The sequence below is a fragment of the Lytechinus variegatus genome, chromosome 2 (assembly GCF_018143015.1).
Source record: "Lytechinus variegatus isolate NC3 chromosome 2, Lvar_3.0, whole genome shotgun sequence".
NCBI classification, from domain to species: Eukaryota; Metazoa; Echinodermata; class Echinoidea; order Temnopleuroida; family Toxopneustidae; genus Lytechinus; species Lytechinus variegatus.
The window spans coordinates 22920503-22942105 of record NC_054741.1 but is presented as its reverse complement, the minus strand read 5'-3'; the positions used below and the strand labels follow the sequence as shown (position 1 = coordinate 22942105).

Here is a 21603-nt window from a genome sequence, read left to right as displayed (position 1 = left end):
CTTTTAAGTGGTTTTACCCTCTTTATCTATTTAACAGTTGAATTTCGGCTACTGTTTTAAATTGAAAGCTTCCTCGTCAAATATCATATAAAGAAAATATTCATGCAGACTATATGTATTACTTTGTTCTCCTCTTCCTTCTTTCCGGAATCTCTTATTCAGTCGGAAAGTATATAGTTACCATGTTTTTGTGTTTTGGGGGTGTTTTTATTGTCTCCCACCCCTATGTTTTTTTTATACTCTGTTCAGATAAGATTTTTTCATGTATTATGCATTTATTGTCTATGTCAGGGTGCACTCATCACAAGCTGTGCTTCCTGAGTTGCTACCTCCAAAGTTTTGTTCAAGTTCTTAAAAATGTGGTAATGCTTTTATCGTTGGAAATAAATGTACTTTCATTCATTCATTCATTCATAGGCCTCATTTTCCCCTCTGCAGCCCTCGGTGGCGCATGGGGCACAGCATGGCACAAGTCCCCTATATGGGAATCTTTTATTTCAAAAAATGCGAGTGAACGCACAATTTTGCCTATTATGAAAATGAAAATCTAATATTGCGTCAGATTTTGGCAATATTCAACAAATCATATTTCACTCCTTTTATTTCTTAATTTCTCCCCTTCTAATTCTTTCATTTCTAGACTCTCAGGCGCGGATCCAGGAGGGGGCCGAGCCGTCCCCCCACCCCCTATTTTTTGACAACCTGCAGAAAAAAGTGTACTCTTTACCTTGATAGAAACTACGAAAAACAGAAAGAAAAGTAAGAAAGAGGTATTTTACCCATGATGTGTAATTTACAGCCTCGTAACGACAGGCCCGACCCCGAAAGGAAAAAAAAAGGTGAGGGGAAGAATTGGAAAATAGACTTTATATAAAATTTTTCGCTCGCGCTTCGCCTCTGTAATGAATCCCATTCAAGACGGTTAAATGACACCAATATTTAGCCAATACATAGGCCTATACAATATATCCAGTTCTGATATCAATTTGCACAAAATTTTCTAGCACATCAAGCTTTCATTATTTTGTTTGATTTACACAAATTGTTAAACGAAATGTTTAATTTGTGAGATACCTCTGCTCTTTGGAAATTCTTACCAAAATTTGTCAAAATGCTTCTTTATCATGTCAGTATATCAAAAAATTAAGCTCATGCTTCGCGCTCGCATTTAATTGTTTGAGACACACAGCTTGTTTATTGAAATGAAAATGCGCTGAGACTGGTTTTTTTTTCAGGTCGGAATATCAGAAATTTTGAGCTCGCGCTTCGCACTCTCACTATTTATTTGGTGATACTTGTATCATCTTCATTAATCACTAAAAACAGACCTAATTGAGTCACTTTTCACGTTACTGTATGATAAAATTTCGGCTCGCGCTTCGTTGAATACTTATCTTTGTTCATGATTATAAAAACTGCTCTGAATCTTCAGTTCTAACTTCTAAGGACATAAAATATCAGATTTTTAGCTCGCGCTTCGCGCTCGCATTATACATGTATATTAAGGCCACATGAGATACCTTATATTGTTTATAGCAATAAGAACAACATGTACTTAAAACTTCAGTCTTTAGTTAGGACTACCCTGTGAAAAAACCAACAAAAAAGCAAGATTGTAGCGGCCAATAGAGAAAAATGTTGATCAATATAATTTTCGGCCCTACCCCCCCCCCCCCCCATTGGCGAAAGATGGATCCGCCCGGACTCTGTTTCGGAAGTTTGCACGCCAGTCCCGCGAGAGCGACCCGACTCAAGGTAGTACTCTTTCGCTCTTTCACCTGTCAGATACCGAGCAGTTGCATGGCAACAGTACGCCTCCCCCGTGGGATACATTTTGCCAATCAACAACATTTAAAGATTTAATTTTTATGTCTATCTTAGATGTTTATTTACAGCAAAATATTAACAAAAATATTTTAGATTATGAATAAAAAATATAATTGGACTATGCATATAACATTTTAAACTCAGAATAGGTTAATTATTTTTTTCATAAAATCGAGATTATTGATGTTGTTTACCAATACAAGTACTAGTAATTGATTGCCTCGCGAGCTAGCTAGTCTACGTCCGTACATATACATCGAGCCAAACGGCTCAGCGCTCGCTAGCGAGCTAGCCGGGGGAATACGCATACAAGGAGGTCGATGGCGGCTTGTCGATTCCAGCTGGGGGAGAATTGGAAGCACTCATCCTCGAAGTCTTAAAATTGATTGGGTGAGTATGGTCATTGATGCAAATACATTCTTGGATACGATACCATTGTCTGTCCCATAACAATCGATTTTGTTTGTAGAATTTAGTTTAATATCGAATGAAACACAAAGGGCAATGAAGGGGGGTAGCGGGTCTCTCTCATCAACTGTTTCATTCAAAGTAAACCAAGTGCTGACTGCTGATATAAACTTCTTGCACTGGGTACAGACAGAGCCCACACGCACACAACAGTCAACAGTTATTTTTTAAGTCGTAACGTAACATTGAACTTGCTCGGAGGATATGTTGATTTGGATGTGGAATTGATTCAATTGAATTGTGGCACCAATTTCAGAAATAGTTGAAGACAAGTTATAAAATAATGAGCCACCATGGATCAAATTATCGGTAGAGCGATTCGACTTTCTCAACAGATGTGTTTATTTTTATTCAAAGCAGCACTCTTTACAAGTTGATGCAGAGCCTGGCACATTTGATAATACACCGGTTGAAATTTTGGATGTGGAATTTTAGGGCAATTACTGTAACTCAACTGATTGATGCCTGGACAATTTAATTTCAATGTACTGGGACTGCTTGGAAACATTTTACTCCTAAATTCTTGCCTTAAGTCTTGGTTCTGGGTTTAATTTTTGTTTTTGTGTTTGTCATGCACGGTGGTGGTGGTTGTCCTTGAGGATCTTTAGTTCACTGTATTTGTAAAAAAAAGTGTCAAGATGTTCTCGTAAGTATCTTTTTCACCACACCTTGTTCTTTTCAGGAATAGGAAAACATGTTATTAGATTTTGTTCCAAGACTCTTTAAATGGATTTGAAGGAAAACAGAATGTTTGCATTTTATGTTTGCTAAGATTTTTGACATGATGCATCACATATTTTATTATATAATGTCAGCATCATAAATATTTCCTTATTTGTTTGGTTCAGAAAATATTCCAGCAAAAATTAGTTTTCGTACAGTACAATAAATAATGTTTTATGAATATTGTTTCAAGACTTTTCATCCTCATGAAAATTAGTTGATGAAAAAAAATATAAGTTATATTGTAAAAGATTATTATGGTGTTAGATCTTGAATTTTAAAATGTATCTGAACTTCCTGCTATTTTTTTCTGTGAATTATACACTCTCTGATTTATGTTCTCTTTAATTTTTACTCTTAGACTTAGTGTTTTCTGTTTGAAAACTTGTTCAGAGGTCGTTAATTTATTCTGTGAAATAATTTGAAAGCCACTCACATTCATTCATGTAGGAAAATTATGTCATTGAGATTTGAAAAAAAATTACCCCCCCCCCCCCTTTTGTGAACTTCTCTCATGTCTTGTGTGGAAATTAAGAATGATATTATAAAGAATCCTTTTTTGTGAAAAAAGGATTTTTTTTTGAAAACCTAAAAAAAAAGATTTTTTCATTTGACAATGCAACATTACAATCAAAATTTTCTTTCAATATCAACCTACAAATAAATAATATGTGCTAAAAAATTTTTTTTTCAAAATACCAGAAAAAATCATTCAAAATATTGGTGAAGGTTTGAGGAAAATCTGTTAAAGATTAAAGTTATTTAGAACTTTTTTTTGTGACTTCAAATATAAACACCTGCCCCTTCTGTTATGTAATATAAATTGCAGAGGCCTACATTTTAATTTTTCAAATGGTTTATGATGACTAAAAAAATATCTTCTTTCAGGAGCAGATGTGAAATATTTTGTCTGTTGATTTAATGAAGGTACAACAAAATCCATTTTCAATTTGCTGAGAAAATTACATTTTTATTGCTTTTAATTTCATGATACTGGACATGTACATGGGAAGCTGCTAGCATATGACATCACAAATAAAAACAATAAAACTGTAATAAACCTTTTAAATATTTGATGGAGTGTCCTCAAACCTTCACTAATATTTTTTCATTATTTTTAGAAGTCCTTTTTTTTACAAAAACTTTTTGTCAGGGTGAACTTCCCCCTTAAGGTTAGCTTTCCAATTTGTAACTTATCTAGCTCATGTGTATAAATGCTTTCGTTTTATGATTGTTGCCCATGTATGTTTGGCAGTTTTCTGCTAAATAAATAAGTTTAAGTAGTGAATCTCAATTACAGAGTACACATCCAGAAAACTTTGTCATTATTTTTAATCATTCTTGCATAACTTTTAATGAATTTCATTGTTAACGAATAACGAGTTATCAAAATTTTGTGGTCTCAACGAATGTTTGGTAGTTTGGTACTGTTTTAAGTTGAATTTCTGATCTGTAATAAATATGGAACGATTTGCATTTCTATTTGTAATGATCATTGATAACTTCATTTTATCTCTTATCAGATCCACGAGGCAAGAGGTTGAGAAGGACGAGTTTGCCAAAGAGCGGGCCATCATGAATGATCTAGACGACAATGGGTGGAGTCACATCCATCATGCTGCTTATCATGGCTATATCAAGTCTATAGAGAAGTTTGTTGGAGCCAGCGAAGACCAGCTGGAGTTCCCTACCAACGATGATAAGCTGATGACCCCAATCCTCCTGGCTGTTGATAGCGGGAAGCTGGACACAGTGGAGTGCCTTGTGAAGCTTGGATCTGATCTGCGTTACCAAAACACCCAAAACCAGGGTCCAGTTGAGATTGCGGCTCTGAAGCAGTACATCGATATCCTGGAATACTTCATCAAGTTTGACCACAAGGACCTGCCAGTGTGGCCCAAGTTGATGAAGTTCATGGGTTCAGACATGGATGATGAGGCGGAAGCAGCAGGGAAGATGCTGGTGATCTTGACTAAACCTTTGGAAAAGGGATTGAATCCATACTGGGAGCCTATTGTGCAGAATAATGGGGTTCCGGTCATGATGAAGGTCATCAAGTCCATGATTTGTGACAAAGCAAAACTGTATGCCTTCACAATCCTCTTGAATATCATTCAAGCGGAAGTGGTTAAGGAACAGATAGTGAAAGCTGCGGGCATCCCAACAGCATTGAAGATGATTACTTCTACTGACAGAGAGATGGTGTATGCCTCTTCGTGCATTTTGTGTCATTTATCCATGGTGAAGGACTACATTGACAGCATGGTACAGAATGGTGCAATTCCAATCATGGTTAAACTATGGCAGACGTGCACTGATACAGAGATCCTAGTGCAAGTAACAGAAACTGTCTCCCAGATTGCAAGTGCTAATGCAGAGTATCAGAAAACGATAGGTAACTCATCGGGTGCATTGACAGCTGTGGTTGGACTGTTTGAAAACGATAGGTCAAAGTCACTTCTGCTAGCACTCACGCGGGCTGTAAGCAATATAGTATGTAAGAACATGGATAATCAGAATATGTTTGTCGATGAGGGAGGAGCGTCGGCTCTGATATCCCTTGCCGGTGGAAAGTACAATGACCTTCAGCTGAGTGCCATCAGTGCCATACACATGTTAGCACAGGACAATCCTCACACGCAGAAGATCATCTTAGAAGAAGGCGGTGTTATACCTCTAATGCAGCTCCTCAAGAGGAGTGGCTCACCCAACGTCCATGTCTGCACAGCCAGTGCTTTGTGGGCACTGGCAGGAGAAGACATCGATGAGAGGCGGTCCATGGCCAGCATGATAGGTGTTAACCTACTCATAGACTTTCTTAATGCGCAGGCTGAAAATGATATTCTCCATTACATCGGCGCGGAAGGATTGGCCGTCCTTGCCCAGGGGGCTCTCAACAAGCAGGACACTATCGCCAATGCGAATGGAGTTCAACCCTTAGTAAGACTGTTGCGTTCACCAAAGGAACACATTGTCCTCAGCACGATAAGAGCTCTGAGACATCTATGCATAGGAATAGGTTTCATACCGCATGCGAAGAACCAGGCAACCATCCTTGGAGCTAGGGGAATACGATATCTAGTTGCTCTCATGGTGCATTCTAGGAACGAGCTGGTCAGAGTAGAGTCAGCATTGAGTCTTGGTTACTGCAGCATCGGTAAGTAAACACATGAAGTATAATGTGTCTCTGCTTTCATACTTGGTAGAGTCAAAGATATCATTTCATGGATCATATTTGAGTCAAGAATAGAAAAGAATTTAATTTGTGGTATTTAAGAAGTATTGTTGCACATAATCACGAGGCTTATTCTTTGATGTTGGATTCAAATTCAAGGTCATATTCATAACTTTTGTTAATGAACCAATTTGATAAAGGAAGTTAAGGAACTAAGAAAACTTGTCCTTAAAACCTGAATAATCTCATTTTCTTAGAATTTTTTACTTGAGAAAACATTGAAGTTTCCCTTTATTTTCTCATCCTTACTTTACAGGCAATTCTGAAGTGATGAACGATATCAGTGAGAATGTAGACTTTGATTACATCCATATCCTGCGTAGGCTTCATTCCAGTGACAACCTTGTGCGATTACTCGCTGGGAGCGCATTAGCCGCCTTTGCATATAACAACGTCACACAACAGAAAGAGATTGCTGAGTCGGGAGGGATTCGTTACCATTCCTTTGTCCCGTTTCTGGAGTCTAACGACGAGTTCTTTCGCTGCAATGCTGCTTTTCAGGTTTGACTGTTAAAATTATTTTTGTAATTGAATAAACGTAAATTTCTAGATTTCTCTTTTTCCAAACAAATAATGAATTCAGTCTGATAATGTGTTTAAGTTTCAGGGGTTTTTTTTTAATAGCTTGGGCAATATGTTAAGAAACTTTAGGCCATCATGAACAATTTTACGGCAATAATCGCTGATTGTCAGTAATTTTCTAGGACAAATGAACAGTAATGACACCCTGCATCTGACTGACTAATGATAAAGTTTATTAGCACCCCATCTGGCTGGCATCACTGGAAATTGGCTTTGATTTTTTTTTCTACTCACATGGATTTATAGGTGGAATTTTCTTGTAGAGTCTTTTAAAAAGGGGTGATTTTATTCAACTTACGGTAATATAATTCAGAAATTGTGGGCCTTGGTATATGCTTAAATTATCTCATTTTAAACCTCTTATCAAGGACAGACTTTTGATAAAAGTTATACCAGTATTGATATAGTTATCATTGTCATCATTATCACCATGACCATTACCATGAAAGTATATCGACCCCTTCATTCCCTGATTTTGACTAATCTACCTAAATTCTTTTATATTAATGGTTGATCTCTCCATATAGGTTGTTGTATTGGCTCGCATCATCCCCGATGAGGACCAAGCTACCACATCAGCGATTGGTATCAAGCTCCTCGTAGATCTTCTACAACAATCCAAGAATCCTCTCATTCTAGCCCTGACAGCGGAATGCATAGCAAGGCTTGCTCATACGAGGGCAGGTATGAACACATATTGGGCCTGTTTCATAAAGAGAGTGACAACATTGGTAATTTTTGCCGTTATGGCAGCTACCATGGTAACAGGACTCCACTCCACATTAGCCAATCGCAATCACGGTTTTCACAGTAGTTGCAATAATAGCAAAGTTAAATAGTTGTATGCCCTTATGAAATGACTCGATTTCAACTGAAGTTGAACAGGAAGGCTAGTATAGAGAGAGATGGCACTGTGGTTTTTGCAACTGGAATTGAAATCGAGTTCATGATTCAATCTTCAATTACTAAATTAGAATATATTCACTGTTTATTGAGAAAATTTAATCCAGAAATGGATTAAGTATATAATAAAACAACAAAGTTTGTCTCTCTTGACGACGGTGTATAGTAGCAGCATACACATAAACATAATAGGAATTCTGTTTGCCTGCATAAATAACAGAAGGCGTGTGTCATGTAATGCCCAGCATGTAGGTGTAGAGGCATCTTGGAATATTGCTGAGTTTGACTGTTATACTCCTTACCAAGATCTCAGACAGAAAATTAAATTTGCCAGAATTTGCGGGGAAAAAAAATGTGATGGAATATCACACACCCTTCTTTTGATACTTGCAGAGTAATGCTTTCAGCAGGATCAATTCACCTTTCCCACTGATATTCTTCCCTTTAATGATTTCTTACACACTGTCAGTGTTTACTAGACATGGGACAAGTACCCTTTTTGCCAATCAAGTTTTCGCATGGCTAAACAATCAAACAGTTTGAACAATCAAGATTCCTGGATTATCAGAAATCACAAAAACTTTACCTATTTACTTAACCTACCATTGGTCGCACAAAATGAACGAGCCGACTGACTCAGTACAGTGCCTATGACATGCACATCAATACAGCTGAATGATGCACGGTCGCCAGTGAAGTTGTTATTGTTGTGTATCGAAAGAGTTGCAATGTTTGGAATTCATTAAATTCTAGCATAAATTTCATTTGTTATCTTTCACTTTGTTGTTAAGTATCAAAGAATATAGCCATGTAGTTTTGATAATCAAGTATCTCAGCTTAGTAATCAACACATAGCAAATATTCAATTAGTGTAAAAAAAAACAATATGAGGTTGTTGATTGTTGGTAAACTGATCAAATGTGTCACAGGTTTTACTCCCAAGCCTAGTGCTTTCACATAGAATACCAAAGAATTTGTTTAGAAATAAGTGTTTGTTTGGCATCGATGATGATAAAGATTTGATTTTAAATATTTATAATTGCTAATTGTTGGTCTTGATGCCCTTTGTGTGATTCTGATCTAATTCTCTTCTAACGAAAGGTTCTGCATGAAAAATTTCCCCTATGAATTTTTTTTTTTAAACACTTTGGCCCGAATTTTGAAGCCAGGTTTAACTTAGACCATGGTCTAACTCTGTGCTAAAATTATGGGAAGCCAAAAGTTTCCAAACTGTTATTAAGTTGTATGGTTCTTATATTTACTGTGCTCTTTCCTGATTCTTCAATGGTGAAGAAAATCATCTATTTATACTATCTATACAATTATGAATGATTTGAGAGCCAAAATGAGCTGAAATATGATATCTTTACTATTAGTGATTTATGTAACAATTTGCTATCCATACTTAAACCACAACTTTAAACTCGACTTCAGAATACGGTCCATAGATTTATTTGAAATCATCTAAATTTTGTTAAAAGGTGAACCTTTTATTTACTTTTGCTATAAATCAGACAGGGACATTCTAATGTGATGTGATATGCACTATATTTTATAAACCTGTAAAAGTTATCAGTCATTATTATTTTGCACTGCTCATATTCTATTAAGTGTTTTAATGGCAAAATTCCATGGTTTGTTTGTAGGAGTTCCTGCTGCAGTTGTGTCCATCAAATCTGTAGATGTTTTATGTCAGTTGATGCTTGCCGAGAATGAGCAAGTGAGAGGATCTGCTGCCATAGCACTAGGATATCTAAGCTTCAACCACAAAGCAGAAAGAAAGATGCTCAACAGGTTAGTTTGGTCTTACTCCATTCTCTTTCCCTTGTCCATCTTATTTCCCTTTCTCTTTCGGTTATTTCCTTATATTAGTACAACTATTTCAGAGTTTTTTAAAGCAAAAATAAGCTTTATGATGATTAAAATGTAGAGATGTTAATCATTGTTTTTCTCTCTTATACCCATCCTCTTTTTCTCTGATTATTTGATCTTTCCCTTCTGTATACATAATCAGTCTTCCCAACTCCTTTATCTTTGTGACCGGCAAGTTAATATGTTAGGCATGTGTGCAATGTTACAAGATTTTGTAAGAGGTGAAAGGAAAACACTCTATTCAACAAGACTAGACTGAGCTGTGTTGAATTAAATGTCTCTCTTTTACTGAATCTTTGCAATTTGTTTTTTACAATGCTTTTAGAAGTTAGCAAAAATGTGAATAATGTGAAGAATAATCACATTTTTTCCCATGGTAATCCTTGAAAAAGAAGAAATCATCGCAATCAAAAAGAGTGTAATCCCAGAGCAGTGTTGCGCGTTTGGCCAGTGTATTCATTATTGCACCTGTGTGGCTATGCAATGGTCTATGTACATTTTGAATCGTAGGGGAGACCGGGGTTAGTTGGAACATTGGGTAAGTTGAAACATTGTAATTTTCTTTAAAGCCTGTAAACTAAATTTATGCAATACTGCCCTCAATTTATTGCTTTTAATAATACAACATTGTTGAAATATTATTGCAATAAATTGAGGGCAGTATTGCATAAATTTAGTTTACAGGCTTTAAAGAAAATTACAATGTTTCAACTTACCCCATGTTCCAACTAACCCTGGTCTCCCCTATGTATGGGATGTTGCACTTCAGCCTACCATTTGTTTAAATGTTCAACAAGCCTACAAGGCAATTTGCACTAATTTACAACTGCCTATAAATGAGACGATCAAATGTTGAATGTGATGAGAATATCAATCTTTTTGTTCCTTCTTACATCTAGATGTAGACAGGATCCTTACCTGTTCAAGGTATTGAAGTACTACACTCAGAACTACAGACTCTCTCAAGCATTCTTAGAGGCGTGGAAGCATTATCAACACATCGGTCTTCCTCCCATAGAGTAAGTAACAACCTAATATATATATTTGATATTAATGATAATAATAATAATAACGGTATATTTACCCAGGGTAGCCACTTCAGTTCCGAAAACTGTTCTCCCAGTGGGCCCTGCTATTATGAACTGGCTAAGCTAGGCTACCTATTTGATGCACAGAGCCTTTTGAGGAATTACTTTCTGCCGGTACCCATTTACCTCACCTTGGTCGAATGCAGCATCCTGTGGATGCATTCCTTGCTGTATGATATTACGTAAGCTTTTTCGATATACCGGTATTAGTAATACCGTTCGGTATGAAAGTCATACCGGTATGGATACCGCCGTTGAAATTTCAATACCGAAATACCGTCGTACCAAAAGTTGAAAATATCATACCGGTATTTTCTTCTGTATTGTCGTTTATGGGTATTTTTACAATAAAATTAAGCCAAAACAATAAGTTCTTTGGCTCTCTCAACGTATTTAATGAAATCAGAATCCAATAATCTAACCTCGAAATGAATACATCGCCCCTAACTACTGTCTGAGCTCTGTTAGCCACTGCATAAGGCCTCGGCCCCACCGCTACTGATACTGGGGTACATGTCGGCTCAGGTCCATGCACTCGATCGTGTACACAGCTAAACAACGAAGTCGACCGAGACGGAGAGCATTTCATGAAGAGTTTTTTTCAGTGGTTTCAACAACAGATTTGCTTTCCGCCAATCACATGCGAGGGTTTCCTAGCTTGTAACATCCCTCTACACAAACAAAATCACTGACAAAACTCTTTTTGAAACACTCCCTAGCCTGCCTTTTGACCACGTGGTGTATTGCGGGCTTCAACAAAGTATCAACCTTGGCTTGGGGCGTTGACAGACAAACCACAGGGATTAACACTTGTTTTTTTTTATGCAAGTTTTTTTTTTCTCGGACTGCTCTTGACTTGTTTCAATTATGACAAGTTTACTTTTATACTATAAGCCTGCTACAAAAATCGTCTGACCCCCCCAAAAAAAAATTAAATAAATAAATAAATAAATGCATAAAGAAAAAATTAATACATTAATGAATAAATAAATTAAATATGAAAATAAAAAAAAGAAAGAAAATGTTGATAACATTAACAGGAAAAAAATGTTACGCCATCCCTCTTTGTTTATCTTGATCTGTGAAGTGATCGTAAAAGGAAGAAAGTGGCTGTGAATATTTGTGTGATTTGTGATGGGTGTTGTATCCGTTTTGTGCATGTGCAGTCATGAATAATATAAAGTAAACTACTGGATTGATTGTAATTTAAATTTATGATGGTCTCGTGGCGTGATAAGATGTTGATCAACTAAAATTTGGCATGTGTGAAAGATGAAATTGACAAAAAAGAGGGGAAGATAGAGATTCGGAGAAGAGGAGGATGATGATTGTTCGTGGTAAGAGAGGGGTGGTGACGGGGAGAGAATGGGCCGATGGGAAAGAGAGAGTGAATAATTAAGGGGCTGGGGAGATAAAGAAAAACAAAAGCAAGAAAAAATGAGCGAGAAAGAGGCAGCCGGGGATAAGAAGTTTAGGGGGAGGGTTTTACTTTTAGACAACGTGGAGATTCACAAGAGGGGGGGTTCAACACAATGGACATTTATAAGAAAAGTTATTTACGAGACGTCAAAATTTGAGGTCAACAAACTTTGAACCTTCGACGAACACGTGTTGATGTGAGTGGTAAACAAAAGGGGTGAATCTGAATGTGAATGAGTGGGGCCAAATCGGAGAAGGGAAAATCACGCATATATCCTTGACAGTTCTAGCAGGGAATTTTGGTGCTTGGAAGTTAGGGCATGTACACATGTTTAGCAAAGTAAGTAGCAGTGAGTTTGTGCGATGTAGCATTTGGCAACTTGACTTATTGATTTCGTACCATGTGCTTGCTGAGATAATTTTGCACACATGCACAGGTAATTCACAGCTCTCGTTGGGGAGAGAGCATGATCGTATAACTTTTGGTAAAGGAAGAGAAAGTTTTTGTCAATGAGAATGGACCATGCTGAGCATTCCTCAGCTGACCACAAGCATCCCCTCTTTATCCAAGGCCATATCAGGGCTAAACAAACATTGGACACTGTTTGGACAATAAATTGGGAATTTACTCGGTATTAGTCGGTATACCGGTATTGAAGCTATTAGTAATACCGGTATTGAAAATATCAATACCGAAAAAGCTTAATATTACGCCATGGCTGGGATTTGAATCCACGACCCTCTGTTTGGAGACTAATCCACTGGGCCATGACGCTCCATTGGATACGAGTAGTTCAAATTGGGATACCAGAAATATTCCACGAGTTAGAGGATATAGCCTGTAGTGTAACTGTAATATTGGAGAGCAATTTGTACAAAGCGCATAGAGCAATTTCCATTGATTATGCGCTATATAAGAACCAATTTATTATTATTATTATTATTGCACGAATGCAATATCCGACCTAATCAGTGATATATTTCTAGTATCCCATGAAGAAAAAAAGTCAATACAATTTTTATCTTGATCATTATGCATTAGACATTGTGGTAAGGTCCATGGTTAGACCAAAGTTGTTAACACAATGATAAAAGGTGTACACTCAATGGAAGGATGTGGTACATAGATGTATGCTACTAAAAGAGATCCCCAAACTATCCCTGTATAAACATAATAAGAGTGAACTTTCTGCAATTCTCATCAAATCTTGACAAATAAGTAATGAACAAACATACTATTTCAAGTCCTGCTAGACTTACAAACAGCTTAGTAAAACAGCCCTATGCTGACTTATGCACTAAATGTTTACATATAATTTCATAGAATAGATTTACACATGTACATGTACTTTCCTGTATAATTGTTTGGAATTCTGTAATTGACTTTGATATTGCATACGTTTCATTTTCTTTATAAACAGTACTGCACAGAAGCCTTGTCTGGTTGGAAAGAAGAATATGCCATTCCTGAGCAATATCAAAAATCCAAATGGTATGTTTTTCCAATCATCTTACCAATATGCTAGATATCAACATTTTATAACATTGATTTTATGGTAATGCCTTCTGGGATTTTTTTCCGTTCGATAATGTATTCACATATCTTTTAATGTATTCACATATTTTGAATCACCAAGAATACTTTTTATTTTCATCAGCCTGGGTGAGCAAAATAATCTTCCAACATTGTAAGCAACTCTTTTCAACCCCCCCCCCAAAAAAAAAGGATTTCATTTTATATTAAGTCCATTTAAATTGGTATATTTTGATGATGTCTAAGTAGTGGTGCATAGCTGAATATTCATGAATTTCATATAATGAGAAAAATATGCGAGATAGCCTGTGGCCACCGATAATATCAAATGATTTATGCTATTGTTAATATTGAAATAATAGTAGAACCCAGAGGACTCATTACTGTTTAGGGCCAGTCCCATATATTGAGCAGATCTTACCACACATCTTTTATAAATGTAAAAAACACAATTATACAATGAAATGTTTTTTAAAAAATCAAATCATTGCTTTGCATGAAACTATATTCCATACTACGCATTTATATTTTTTTATATAATGAATGCAGAGGAGTTTATATAACCATGTTGTGACCCCTAAAAGCCTTAAATTTTATGAAATATTTGTATATGTCCTGTGCTTTCCCAACTCTCATTAATGCATGTGCAGCTCTTGATGGGTAAGTTTTTCAGCTATAGTAATTTCACATATGTTTACAAAATCACCTCACTAATCACACCATACGGGCTTGCTTTGTTCCATCACAGCTTTATCTTGGTTGCATGAATAAATAATGTTTTATTCAGAAATTAAGGGTGTGCCATATTTGTGAGAGACGATCCATTAATTGTCAGGTTGATGGTATTATAACAAAAGATTGAAGACAGAAAACTGATTAGCACTGATGCATATTTGATGAAATTGCAAAAGCATTTTTTTTTTCATTTATTTTTTTTTATAATTCAAGTCCATCCAGCGTGCAAAACATCTTAGCTCCCTGAATTTATTGTAAATCAAACAAAAAATTCACTCCTGAAACAATAAAACCTAATAGAAACTTTGAAAAAAAAGAGATGTGTAATTTTGAATAAATCTTAATAGATATATGATTTGTAATTCATGATAATAACGCAAGTTTTGAAAAAAAAAAGTGCATTATCCTTTGGCATTCTTAGGTCTGTCATTGATATTTATAATTATGTACATGTATTTTCAGGAATATACATAATGCAAACCAGCAACAAAACAGAATGCAAAGATTAGGGCCCTGTCTTACAAAGTGTTATGATTGATTGGATCAATCGTAACTCTTTGTAAGACGGGGCCCAGATGGAACTTAGTGAGCTCATTATGAGTGTTTGCTAGTGTTTATATGTAGTGTGTATTTATTCATTCCACTTTTAACTGTTTGGCTCATATTCATTAAAGCATACTAATGTCTGTCAACATTATGTTGAAAACCTTATACATGAGAGAATATAACCCACATTTTCTTTTTAATTTTTATTCCAATGCTGATGCGCAATTTTGTCACAGTGCGCCAAATTGACGCCTGTTGCCGTGGTTATTCAAGCTATTTCATTCATGAGTCCACTCATCAAACAGTGGACTCATGAATAAAATAGCGTATATAACCATGGTAACAGGCGTCAATTTGGCGCACTGTGACGAAAGCGCACATCAGCATTGGACACATTTTATACACACACCCGATACGCGCTAAATTAAGCGTAATTTATGCAGGAAATCTGCATAAACCATGGACTCAACCATGGGTTTTCAAAACCACCTTGGTGAATTGGGCCTCAAGGTTTTGAGGGGTGGTATTGTCGGAGTTGTGACAGTAAAATTAATTTGTCATTTAAATTTCATTATTGGATTCATTTGATTGGTCTGCTTTTTTGGATATGAGCCATTGTGATTACACCCAGTATTTAATCAGTTTTTGACACCATTGTGATATTGTAGCTTTATTAATAAATGCCTCGTGTAATTTATAAGGGTTATCAAGTCGATGTAATGTAAGGATGCAAATGATAACGTTCATTGACCAAGAAAACTAGATAGGCATACCCCAAGAACATGTATCCTTGTGTAGTGCCTGAACTTCCAGAATTCTCTGAGATGCCGGTAGGTGGGTTAAGTGCTAAATTTATGCAAGCATTAATTGTAAATCTTGAAACACTTCAGATAATAAATTCAATTCGGTTAAAATTTGAATTTTTTTAACTAATAATTTTGTAGGATTTTACTTTTTTCTTCATAATATGAAGGAGAGAATTTTGTGCTTATTGTGCCTAACATTGAGAGCGATGGGGGGGGGTTGACAATATATGCCCACTTCTGAATTATTTGTTTAATTAAAGTATGAATGTTTAAAAATCATGCAATAATACAGTGTATACACATGTAGTTGTATAGATTGGCTTTGCAAGCTCATAGTTTCTGTGCCTATTTTATGCTAGCTTTGTGGCTGTTATTTTGCTGATATCAGAAGTCGGTAGTTGATAAGATTTGTTGAGTATGAAGTAAATGTATTACATGTAGAAGTTCTACAGAATTAGGACATGTGTCTGCTACATGTACTATTCTGTCTTACATGTAGAAGTTTGTTGTGCATTGAATATTGTGTCCAATCAATTGAAAAAGATTATTGTAACTTGGTTGTAACCACAGTTGCATCAGTTCTGACGTACTGGCGCAGTTTAAATGTGAAAATGAGTGCTGATTTAATGGCTTTAGATATTTTGAGTTGTGCAGTGTATGCTGTATAAGTGCGTGTTTAAACAACAATATAGTTTTATATTCTACACCTTTAACATACATATCAATGTATTACAAGTACCTTTTAAAGGTGGAATATAACATTTATTGGAGAGGAAGAAGGATGGGATGGAAAGGGTGAAGAGAGGGAGGGAGAAAGGAAAGGACAGACCAGACAAAAAACTTTAAAGCCAGTCAACGTCTCAGACATCAATTTAAAAATAAAGAAATTACGATTTCATGATTGCATTTCAGAATGAGATATTACTACCATCAACTTAAGTCAATATTCATGTTTAAACAATGCATATATTGTTCAGATATTTAGGTGTAGGTCTTCCGGGAATATATTGTTAAATGTGTTAATGAAGTATAAAATCATTTTTATAGCATACTACATTCATTACTTTTACAAAGTACATTGTGACTAGGATTCCTCTAAATATTCGGAAATTTTACAAAAGAAACAAAAAGCTGATTTTTTTTCTTCAATATTTCCAATAATAAAGATTAACATTTTGAATAGAAAGTATTCTTATGCTTAATCTTAATGATAATATTCCACTTAACTTATAATATATATAGTTATTAATACACATATGACATCTAAGCACTTTTACAGTCTATAGTATTACCCATTAATAAAGATATGATCAACACTCGATCTAACAGTTTATCATTCAACTGACCTTACCATCATAATACAAGAAAATCAGTATCAAGTAAAATCACACATTAACATTTCCTTTATCACTTCCATCATCTTAGAATCATATTCATGATTTATAGTTGCAGTGACAGTGACACATGGCCTATAGAATAGAATCCCAATTCATACTGGGGACGGGTTTGATTGGCAGTAAAAAAAATAATGTGCCTTGTTTTCCACAAGCTATGACTATAAAGCCACATGGGGTAATGCTATTTTTGAATACAGAAGTTTACATGATATTTCAAATTTATGAGAAACAAGGCATTTACATTTCCCCAAGATCTTTGCTGGATATCAAGCTCATGAATAAAGTATCTGTCCTACTTCTTTTATATTGTCTATAATTGAATTCAATTTAAAAGTCTATCATATACAAGATAAACAGAGCAATGTTTCCTCCACTGGATTTTATACATGTACAAGTAGTTCATATTAAAGGGGTACTCCGGGCTGAAAATAATGATATTTTAATTAGTGAGTAAACTTCACAAAGCGAAATGATAAAAACAATCATCAAAATCAGATAAAAAATAATGAAGTTATTGAATTATAAAGTTTTGGCAATGTTTTGTGAAAACAGTTTAATATGCATGTCATCATAAATACTCAGTCGGAAGGCTGATGATTTCACACCCCATTCTTCCTTTTTTTATATCATGAATTATTCCATAATTTCATACAATATATCTCCCTTGTAATAACACAAGTTGCAGCAATGAACATCTAATGCATTAGATAAGTTCTAAATCCATTTTCTCTTTGAGGAAAAAATTTGAATAAACATAATTTCATGTAATAAAATACAAAGGAACAAGTGGGCAGGAGAAATCATGCATGGGGGCAAAATGCTCAAACTAGCCCATTCTTGTAATGTAAGACTTATCCAATGTTGCAGATTTCGGCAGTAATTTGTGAAAGTAGCCCCTGAAAATAAAAAAAGTAATTTTTTGCCTCCAAATGGGGATATGACATCATCAGTTTGCTCATTGAATATTCATGTATAGCAACTGTTTCACCAAAATACTACAAATATTTCAGATGTCAATATTTTGTTATTCCTTGTCCGATTTTGATCAAATTGTCAGTGTTTCATTTGTCTGACTTTCCTTTTATCTGTTTAAATAAATATTTTCAGCCTTCAGTACCCTTTTCATGATGAGTTGATAAATTAAGCAAAATGAAATGCAAGTGTGACATGACATTAAACATCACCAGGAACCACCTGTACACCACACTTGGCAACATTACCAAAAGAGAAGATGGACTGTGCTGGAACCAAATTCCCATCTTGGCCATAACTAAGACATTAAATTGTGCAGGTGTATTATTTGTTTTATCAAAATTATGACTCATCAAGTATTGATATGATTGTATCTGTTGTTGTTTTTCAGGACGTCGGTTCACGATACTGAGCTCTGGGGAGGAGAGTGGACTGAGTCACCATCTAAGTTCGCCCATGAACCCGTCGACTACCAGCTATCCTGATGACGCTACCGTCATAACCGACAATCCCACCAACAGAGGGGGTAGTGTCACATTCGCCAGTGGGACGGAGTCCCGTAACCATCGCAGTGTAAGTAATTATTCCCATAGAGCGCCCTCTACTGCTAGTAATCATCACAAGCAGTGGAGTCATCCGTCGACTGCAAAGAGTCTCATCTCGGAGATCTCTGCAGGAGGGATGTCTATGACGTGACAGGTTATATTTGACTCAGATGTATTTGTTAAAATTATATCTTTTTTATTTTTTCTGTACTGTTATGATAACTGCTGCCCTTACCAGTCCTCTACATATATCACCTGTTTCACACAGCTTAAAGGGGATGTCCAAAAAATGTCAAGGTATTTTGATAAAAGCTGAAAATTAGAGAAGCATATTAGAGGTTTGGAGAAAATCAATCAAAGAATTATAGAATTTTATAGAATTGGATTTCAACAATTTTAATACAGTGATATGCAAGCATGTCTCCCGTTTGTCATATATATTTTTAATATGATTTTCTCTGAGCATTTTCACACAATGTTCATTGTTTCATACATGCTTCAATAGATGATAATGTTTTTAAATCAAAATGTTTTTAATTCATCTTGAACCATAACAACTTTGAATTTATGAAATTTTCATTCCCCAGCATATAGGAGAGGCAGTTGCTTCAAAGCTTTGACAATTCATAAATGTTAGTATTCGATGGATTGTTTTTTCATCAAATGTTCATGAATATTTTCTTTCATTTGTTTCTGCTTTGATTTGCCCCAACTTGGTGTCAGGGTGGAAGTTCCCTTTAAAGCTGTCAACATTCCCATTTTTTCCAGGTGAATCACTGAATCATGCAGGATGAATTCAGTAATGTTTTAGTCATGCACATAAAAAAATTCATCGTATAACCCTAAAAGTAACTATATTGACCAGTGCTTTTTTCAATAAAGTTTAGCGACTGATCATTCTTGTGAATTTTAATAATTGAAGAATATGCTATCAAGTGGTTGTGCAAAATTGTCTATAGTCCACTAGTGGTTTAGTGATATGCATGTGACTACTGTATGGTAGTGGATCGTATTACCGATGTTTCCTATAAATTCTATCATATCATACTTAAAATTGTTAAAACTTCCACCAAATAAAGATATAAATTTTTTTGCCAAGATCAGTTTCCCTTACAATGTCAGCTTTCAATCACATCCCTCTTTACATGTGAAAGATTTTGGTCACATGAAGTTGGTATGATATTAACGAACATGTTTTTTCTATGGGAAAGGTTGGAAAATTTACAAAATCACTGACACAAGACTGATTAGCTATTTTGTTTTGAGAAAATAAAGACTTTGAAAATGTGTTTTATTCATTCTTATCACTTTTCTATTCAAATTCTCTTTAGAAGGCTGTTGCAAAATTTAAGCAAATTGAAATTATTTTCTGATGTGTAAAAGGGCACGTTCAGTAATACAATCACTCACTATACTATTTGACCAGCAATATTTTGCAGTAGACCCTGTTTTTCTTTCCAAATTTAAAGTGGAAAATGGTTGCTCATTGTGATTTTTTCCATTGTTGACACATTATTTTCATTTATTTTTAAATGCACAAGGTTATCATTATAATCAATTGTAAAATTTGGTCAATTGTAGTTAAAGCTTTGTCACAGTGCCCAAGTGTCAGTATAATGATCAGTAATGGAATGAATAAGATGCATATGAGAGCATAAATAGTAGCGTAATGAAGAGTAATACTTCGGTCACATTTGCTCTACGGCAGCCGTACGATGAGTCGAAATGGTCGTTTTATTCATTTTTATTCAAACCACCTATATGTAGCTGGTCAAAAAATATTAAAACAGCTGTTTTTACTCGACGTACAGCCGCCGTAGAGCAAATGTGACGGAGGTATTACTCTTCATTATGCTACTATTTATGCTTTTATAAACATTAAGATTCAGTAGACCATTGGGTGAAAAATAGCAATAGATTTTTTCAGGGAAGAAGAAGTTAGGATCTCAGATCTTTGTTTGCTAATGCTAGGGTTTGAATCACTGATGATGTGCATTGTGAATTTCAATTCTGTAAATAGGATTTTAAATCTTATTCATTTGATGATGGAGTATGTACATAGTTGTAAATGATATTTTGTTAAATATGTATATTTAAATGAAATCTAAGTTTCATGATATTTATTATTTTTGAAATATGACCTTCATCATCTCTACCTTGAGGCTAACTGTCATAATTGTGTTGTGACATGAGACTATGAGAGATAATATTATTATTATTAATAATATTGTTTTTTGTGTGTAGCACAAATAAAAGGCCCCCTTCAAAATATAGATGAATTAAAGAAAATAGATGATAGTAACAATGATAATGAATAAGTAATAATGAGTAAATAAGGTTATATTAATGGCAATAATAGAGATACAGCGCATAGAGAAAGTTTTTCTACTATGGGCTCAATAAATCATTCTTTATTATTATTGAAATAGATTTAAAATAAATTAATAATTATATAGTGCTACACATGTGGAATACATGTATGTAGTATGAGCTTTAACCCAAATCGGATATTTCATGTCTTGTATTGAATCTTGGGAGATTTTAAGAGCCGTTTTTTAAGGTTGCAATTTTTACTGTGATGCTGGCTCACTGACATTAGAACAGGATGAACTACTCTTAAGATACATGTACACATTCAACTTTTATGAAACAAATTATCATTTTTCTTGAATATTTAAACTGTGTAGTGCCTTTGAAGTATGGGTGCTTGTTAATCTCAAAATATATAAATTGAGTATTCCATGAATAGCAATAAACATTTGATAATGCTTTACTAAAGTCTCATCTGTCAGGAAAAGTTCAGCAATATTAAATGAAAACTTCTTATCAATAATTCTGAATAGATTTGCAATAATTATGAATTGTTCATATCTTCATTTTACTCTTATATCAAGTATGTTACTAAATAATTCGTGAAATGGTTTTGTTCTTTAAAATGTTGGTGTGCAAGC

At 35.0% G+C, this 21603-nt stretch overlaps 1 protein-coding gene across 4 annotated transcripts; it reads left to right on the top strand.

Moving 5' to 3' along the window:
* Positions 1 to 2111: 2111 nt before the first annotated feature.
* Positions 2112 to 19737, top strand: LOC121407602 (ankyrin and armadillo repeat-containing protein-like). Of its 4 annotated transcripts, XM_041598755.1 has the most exons (9): positions 2358 to 2604; positions 4542 to 6175; positions 6510 to 6754; positions 7363 to 7519; positions 9385 to 9532; positions 10510 to 10629; positions 13539 to 13609; positions 14302 to 14311; positions 18499 to 18690. In XM_041598755.1, exons 1-9 carry the CDS (start codon positions 2579 to 2581, stop codon positions 18590 to 18592), a joined length of 2505 nt encoding a protein of 834 aa, XP_041454689.1. In that variant the 5' UTR covers positions 2358 to 2578; the 3' UTR covers positions 18593 to 18690. The 4 variants fall into 4 exon arrangements, with proteins under 4 accessions (XP_041454688.1, XP_041454689.1, XP_041454686.1 ...); XM_041598754.1 differs by lacking the exons at positions 2358 to 2604; positions 14302 to 14311 and adding an exon at positions 2112 to 2217 and having other exon boundaries at positions 18499 to 19737; XM_041598752.1 differs by lacking the exon at positions 14302 to 14311 and having other exon boundaries at positions 18499 to 19737.
* Positions 19738 to 21603: the final 1866 nt, after the last annotated feature.

Bases quoted from the DNA above. Each gene is read 5' to 3' on its own strand.
- LOC121407602 (XM_041598752.1), top strand. From the start codon at position 2,579: ATGAGCCACCATGGATCAAATTATCG. The intron at 6,176-6,509 runs GTAAGTAAACAC...CTTACTTTACAG, and splicing joins TCTTGGTTACTGCAGCATCG to GCAATTCTGAAGTGATGAAC. The intron at 7,520-9,384 runs GTATGAACACAT...GTTTGTTTGTAG, and splicing joins GCTTGCTCATACGAGGGCAG to GAGTTCCTGCTGCAGTTGTG.